The 7,264-nt window shown below is 34.6% G+C and overlaps 1 protein-coding gene across 1 annotated transcript; it reads right to left on the bottom strand.

Moving 5' to 3' along the window:
* Window positions 1-6,322: 6,322 nt before the first annotated feature.
* Window positions 6,323-7,039, bottom strand: LOC145802619 (uncharacterized). The gene is made up of 2 exons (XM_082895378.1): window positions 6,656-7,039; window positions 6,323-6,547 (listed from the first exon to the last, which is right to left on the bottom strand). Exons 1-2 carry the CDS (start codon window positions 7,037-7,039, stop codon window positions 6,323-6,325), a joined length of 609 nt encoding a protein of 202 aa, XP_082751504.1.
* Between the last annotated feature and the right edge of the window lie 225 nt (window positions 7,040-7,264).

The raw sequence follows: 7,264 nt of genomic DNA, 5'->3' as shown, positions 1-7,264 counted from the left end.
AGCTCTTCATCGTACTAAAAAGTAGAATTAAAAAAATACTATAATTCAAAAAGATAGAAAAAAACTTAGAAAATTGTTGAAAATTTGAATATTTGTGTGACTCACAACACACTAAATTTAAAACTATATCATATATTTAATTTGGAACCACTTTCTTAAATTTATTTATTTTTGTAAGTATATTGTCATGACTCAAACCTGGTATCCATAGGCTAGCCGTCACGACAAGACAAAAACATATGTCAATACCAAAATATATCAGATGAAAAACACAACGGAATAAATAAAAGGGTACCCAAATATTTATTTCATTAAAACATTTTTTGTATTTCTGTTACCAAACTAATATCTGTTTAGCCCAAATAATTATCCATGGCGACTTTTATACCTTTATGCTCTCAATATAATATTTCCCACTCTGCGATGTGCTTATAGTTGTTGACTATTTTCAGGTGATAAAACTTAGAGGGATCCTAATCCCCATTATTTATAAGTTGGTTGTAGCAGGACTGGGACTTGGAGTAGACATAGGACACATTGTAACATAGTTTAGCTCTGATATAGTAAATAAATAAAAGCTCCATTTAAATAATAGAAGTATAATGTAGAAATCATATAAGCAAATATCATAATCATGGTACATAACAGAACATAATAGGTATATGGACTGTTCATACGAATTTTAGGGGTGGCTCCCACAATAGTGTAGCAGTTAGCTCCGCGCAACATTTTGCTCCACACTAGAAATCAGAGAGTCAGTGGATCCATGACAACAAAAGGCCACTTAAAGTGACAAAAAAAGAAAAAGAAAAAGAAAAAAGAAGGTCACATAAAGTGACAATTTAGAGGGCCAAGGGTTATTTTAAACCCCTAAGGCATGAGACCTCCGTGGTGGTACTTACAAAATATTTATGCAAAACACATTTAATAAACAGTTATATCCATGGGTTTCCCTTTTTAAGCAAATAGAGTTTAGTTAACAAATAATATACTTTAAAAGCTAATATAAGTTGCAAAACATAATTTACATAAAACAGTTTATGGTAGCTTAAAATATAATAGAGCTCACATCAAAATTGATCATTTACCCTCACTTCTGACTTCGGCTCACTCTCTCGTATACCCTTCGTTTGTTATTCTTGTGATTTCATTACCATGCAACTCATCTATTTATAAGTGAGAAGACCCTTACTATGCAGCATACCACGTGATACCACATGGCACCACGCTTTCCATGAGGTTTCTTGAAAACTATTTGCACAAGTTTCCTATATTCCCACTATGACCCCAAAAAATGTTATAATTCTATTTTTTTTCAAAGATTAAGTAAATATATTTTAGAGTGTCACATTCTTCTCTCCTAAATAGAATTTTGTCCCCAAACTTAACGTACCTTGATTCTTGAAAAGATATGGATATCGGGCTCATATTTGAGTCTCAGTTTTCCACTTACTTTCTTCGACACGATGATTTCGCCATAGGGCTTTTACAAGAGGTATAGTCTTGTTCCAGAGAATTTGATCACAACGGTTAAGGTTTTGCACTGGTTACTCTTCATAAGAGAGATATGGTTGAACTTCTAGGCCCTCCTGATCAATGACATGCTTTGAATCTCGCAAATATTGCCAGAGCATTGAAACATGGAACACATTGTGGATGTTGGACAACTCTGATGGAAGTGCGAGACGATATGCTACAGGGCCAATCCTTTCTAGTATCTCATGTGTCCGATGTAACGTGGATACAATTTTCCTCGTTTTCCAAACTGAAAGATTCCTCTTGTTGGTGAGACTTTCAAGAAAACATGATCTTCTATTTGAAATTCCAAATCCTGTCTCTGAGTATCTGCATAGCTTTTCTAACGGCTTTGAGCAGTGCGTATTCGTTGTTGAATAAGTTGGATTTTGTCACTTGTCATATGCACAATTTCAGGATTCAATAACTTTATGTCTCCAACCTCCGTCCAACATATAGGCGATCGACATTTCCTCCCGTACAGAGCTTCATACGGTGCCATTTCGATGCTCGCTTGGTAACTATTATTATAGGAGAATTCCACTAACGGTAGATGCTCGTCCCAATTACCTTTAAGGTCTAACATGCATACTCGCAACATGTCTTCTAACGTCTGAATCGTTATTTCAGATTGACCATTAATTGCGGATGATAAGCGGTGCTAAACTTTAGTGTTATTTCCAAAGCTACTTGTAACCTCTACCAAAATTGAAATACGAAACGAGGGTCTCAATCCAACACAATTGACCACGAGGTGCCATACAATCAAATTATCTCCTTGATATACAAAGTGGCAAATTTATTAAGCGAATATGTGATTCTGATAGGCAGAAAATGTGCCAACTTCGTTAATCGATCTACTATGACCCATACCACATCGTTCTTTGAGGCTGATTGTGGTAATCTGATAACGAAATCCATAGTGACGTGTTCCCATTTCCATTCAGGAATAGGGAGTGGTTGTAGTAGCCCTGCAGGTCTTTGATGCTCTGCCTTAACTCATTGACATTGCAAGCATTTGGACACATGGCTTGCTATGTCCCTTTTCATTCCTGACCACCAATAATGCTCTTTCAGACCATGGTACAACTTTGTATTCCCAGGGTGAGCTACGAATCTCGAGCTATGGGCTTCTACCAATATCTTCTTTTTGACCTCTGGAATGTTGAGTACGCAAATTCAATTTCGAAACTTCAGTGTCCCATTGCATATAGTGAAATCAGAATTAGGTGTATTTCCTTGCTCATTATATCTTTTCTTCAATGGTTTGTCCTCACATTGACATGTCTTAATCTCATCAATTTTGGGAGGTCCACAACTATATTAGCGAGCAATACATTTGTCTTGTACGGAACCAACTCCAAGTCTAGTTTTTCCAGTTCCCGTGTAAGTGGTTGTTGGTTAATAAGTATGCACGCCAAACTTTTGGTAGTCTTCCGACTCAACGCATCTGCTATCATATTAGCCTTGCCTAGGTGGTATTGAATCTTCACATCATAATCTTTCATAAATTCTAACCATCGTCGTTGCCTCATGTTTAGTTCATTCTGTGTAAACAAATACTTAAGACTCTTATGGTCGGTGCAAATTTCGCACGCTACTCCGTAGAGGTAATGGCGCCAAATTTTGAGATCGAATATTACCGTAACCAATTCCATATCATGAGTTGGATAGCTCTACTCATGAGTCTTTAGTTAACGTGAGGCGTATACAATAACCTTCCCATCTTGCACAAAAACGCATTCCAATCCATTATGTGAGGCATCACTATAAATTACAAACACATTCGTTCCAGTATGGAGTGCTAGTATAGGAGCTCACACCAACCTACATTTTAACTCCCGAAAGAAACGTTCTCATTTGTTGGTCCACTCGAATGGAATGTTTTTCTGGGTCAATTGAGTTAATGGTGATTCAATCTTTGAGAAATCCCAAATGAAACGTCAATAATATCCTGCTAATCTTAGGAAACTCTGAATCTTTGATACATTAGTAGGTTGCGATCAATCCACAATTGATGCAATCTTATATGGATCAATAGAGATACCGTCCTTGTTAATGACGTGGCCGAAGAAGTGTACACTAGTGAGCCAGCATTTGCATTTCTTCAACTTGGCATAAAGTTCGTGATCACATAGTGTTTGCAGAGCTGATCTTAAGTGTTACTCATGGTCTTCTGGCGTTTTAGAGTATATAAGGATGCCATCAATGAAAACAATGACGAATTCATTGAGATAGAGTCTGAACACTCGATTCATGAGGTCCATAAAAGTCGCTGGAGTGTTCGTGACGCCAAATAGCATGACAAGCAATTTGTAGTGTCTGTAACGTGTTCTGAAGGTGTCACGTCCCAAAATTTAGACAATTAAATATTAAATTAGGACTAAACCCCAATTAATATTCCATTATCTAAATCCTAGGAGTGAAACAAAATCTAAATGTTTTCGTCTCACTTTGGTTTAAATAAATTTCAAAGCTCAAAAAAAATTATAAGGGATAAAAAAAATTAACAAAATGCCAGCCAAACTATCCGTCATAAATTTATAACTATCTAATACCTCTAACATTAAAGTAGTAACAAATAGTCAAAACAACTTAAATAATGTAAAGTCAGAAAATAACTCATAATGCTAAATTATCAAAATACTAAGGTCAAAAATAAATAAATAAATAAACTAACTAATATCAACCCTAAATTCAAGAAAACAAAAGAAGTCCAAGAGACATGTCCTACAACCGTAATTATTTCTCGTCACCACTGTAGTCCCAACTACTCCTGTAAAGGAAGCTCGGCTGCGCTCAAACAGAATGCACCTGAGGTGCCAAAAGACAAAACGGGTCAATATACAAGTATATTGGTATGAATACAAGATTTGACACTCACGTGTCTACCAGACACAAATAAAAGTATATTTAATTCTTGTTACAGGACCAGATAAGTAGTTTCACCCGCACTAAGACGAAAAGGTAGTTTCCCAAGATACGGTGGCATTTAGTTTTTTGCCCGTACACAACTAAATATAAATGGAGTATATAAAAAAATAAAAAATAATAAAAAAATATGGTGGGTCAATCGTGTATAAAAAGTTAATAAGTTCCACTATTCTACAAAAAAATGAAGTTAGTATAATTTAATCATAAGTAAATTACTGAAAAAATATAAAAATGTACCGATTCATGCTTAAATCATTCGAATTGACCAAAACCCAAAGAACAAAAGTTGCATAGAATCAAACTCCCTAAAAGGTAGCACAAAAGGATTTAGTAGAAATTGAACATGTTGAGAGAAAACTTCATAGAAGAACCTAGATGGAAATTGACCGAAAATCCTAAAGCTAAAAACGAAAAAAAACTCTAAGATAATTTTTTTCGAAAAAGTTCAAAACACAAAAAGTGTTCAGAATAATGTTTTACTTCAGTTTTCGCAAAATTAATGAAAATGAGCTTGTTTCATGGGTTAAAACAACACTTAAAGCTTGCATTGCTAAAATGAATAAAAACTATTGTAACCAAGATTATTCGATTACAAGTTCTAATTGATCTTTTTAGTAAAAAGTTAAAATACAAAAGTTGTTTAGAATTACGTTTATATGCCTCTGCCCAAATTTCATAATTTATCAAGATTGTTTACTATTTTAGAGATGTACAAATCAAAACAATTCAAACTATATACCAATAAGTTCATATTTAATTCTTTTTACCTTAACTCCATCATTTCGGTCCTTCACTTTCGGCCTACACATATATCCCATGTGCCTTTTGTATACCTAACACCGCTCTGAAGCCAAACTTGCATGGGGATATCGTCCTTAGTTTGACCCACACTCCCCGGACGGTTAGCATATACGTACACGTGTAAATCAAAACACTCGTCTATTCCTGAGAACGAGGCAATAATATATATACACAACCCCTCATCTACTTATGAGAACAAACATAATAATGTCGAGTCTAAGACATTCAAATAAATCTCATAATCCTTACATTTTTTTTATACACTTTTCTCACCAGCACTCAAATAAAATAACAATTCATGGAGTCATGGTGGAGTATTCGGAATTTATTTATGGGTTCCTAGTTTATTTTAATTTCATATATCCATGAGTGTGATTACAACCATAAAACAAATACATATAAAAACCTTAAACCTTGCATATACAACTAACCAAAATAGTTGAAATCAATCCATCATCTACATGCAAGTACAATATCAAACCAACATTAAATAAATAAAAACAACGAAATAAACATAAGTTAAGGAAAGTGGGTTTTGCACTCATAATTATTTTTTGAAGATCAAAGAAATACTTGGAGAATTAATAAAGCAACCAAAACAAAACCCTAACCCTTTTTTTTTCCCTCTCCTCTTTCTCCTGCCCTCTCTCTCTCAGCTACTATTGCTATCTTGGAAAATTTCTGCACACTCTTATGATTATAACCTAGGTCTAGTATATTATAATCTAATTTACTATTATATTTATATTTTACTATATAAATACAACACATTTTATATACATATAAAAAAATATAAATATATATAAATATTCAGATTAATTATATATAATTGAATATCACATGAAATTAATTAAATAACATATTAAATTCTCATGTATCTACGCAATTAATAAAGTAAAAAATAAAATAAAGTAATAATAATAATAATAATAATAATAATAATAATAATAATAATAATAATAATAATAATAATAATAATAATAATAATAAACAATGACTTAAGAAAAATTAGGGTCACTACAATATACACATTTCAAAAGAGTCTCGTCCTGAGATTCGATAAGGGAGAGTACTAAGCAAAAAGCTCTGGGTGCATACGCCGAACTTTCTCTTTCAATTCCCAAGTGATATCGTTTTCATCCTCGCTAGATTGCACTTTCACCAAGTTCACTTTTTTGTGCCGCAACTGCTTTACATCCCGATCTAGAATAGTAACCGGTCGCACCACATACGTTAGATCGTCACTAATCTCCAACACTTCTGGTGATACTACTTGGGGAGGGTCTTGCACACACTTCTGCAATAAAGATACATGGAACACGTTGTGAATTATAGCTAAAGTAGGTGGTAAGGATAATTTGTAAGCCACATTACCAATCCTCTCAGTGATCTCGTATGGTCCCACAAATCTAGGTGCCAACTTTCCCTTATTTCCGAACCACATGATACCCTCCATCGACAAGACCTTCAAAAACACAAAATTTTCAACATTCAACTTAACCCCTTTATGTTTTCTATCAGCATAACTCTTCTGACGACTCTGTACAGTCTTAATACGTTCCCGAATAATGTTCACATTCTCTATGGTCTCTCTCACCAACTCTGGCCCTAACAATGGCGCATCTCCTACCTCCATCCAACAAGCAGGTGATCGACATGGCCTTCTGTACAAAGCCTCAAAAGTTGCCATCCTGATATTTGAGTGATAACTATTATTATAAACATAATTCACCAATGACAAGTGTTTTTCCCGACTACCATCAAAATCGAGGACATAAGCTCTCAACATATCCTGCAAGATCTGATTTACCTACTCAGTTTGCCCATCTATTTGAGGATGATAAGCTGTGCTCAAGTCTAACCTAGCACCCAAAGCATGCTGAAAATTCTCCCAAAACTCTACCACAAACAATGGATCACGATCCAAAACTATAGAAACTGGCACGCCGTGAAGTCACACTACCTCCCAAATATACAACCTAGCTAGTTTATTCGTAATTCGGTGAACACTGAT

Source organism: Camellia sinensis, chromosome 11 (genome assembly GCF_055761805.1).
Source record: "Camellia sinensis isolate YWXY chromosome 11, ASM5576180v1, whole genome shotgun sequence".
Taxonomy (NCBI): domain Eukaryota; kingdom Viridiplantae; phylum Streptophyta; class Magnoliopsida; order Ericales; family Theaceae; genus Camellia; species Camellia sinensis.
Note: the sequence above shows the minus strand (reverse complement) of the source record. Positions and strands in the feature narration are given on the sequence as shown.

What these genes read in the sequence shown, in the direction of transcription:
- LOC145802619 (XM_082895378.1), bottom strand. Translation starts at nt 7,039, where the DNA reads ATGTTGAGAGCTTATGTCCTCGATTTTGATGGTAGTCGGGAAAAACAC. An exon ending in GAAAGTTGGCACCTAGATTT is followed by an intron (nt 6,548 to 6,655) that starts GTGGGACCATAC and finishes TCTTTATTGCAG; the next exon opens with AAGTGTGTGCAAGACCCTCC.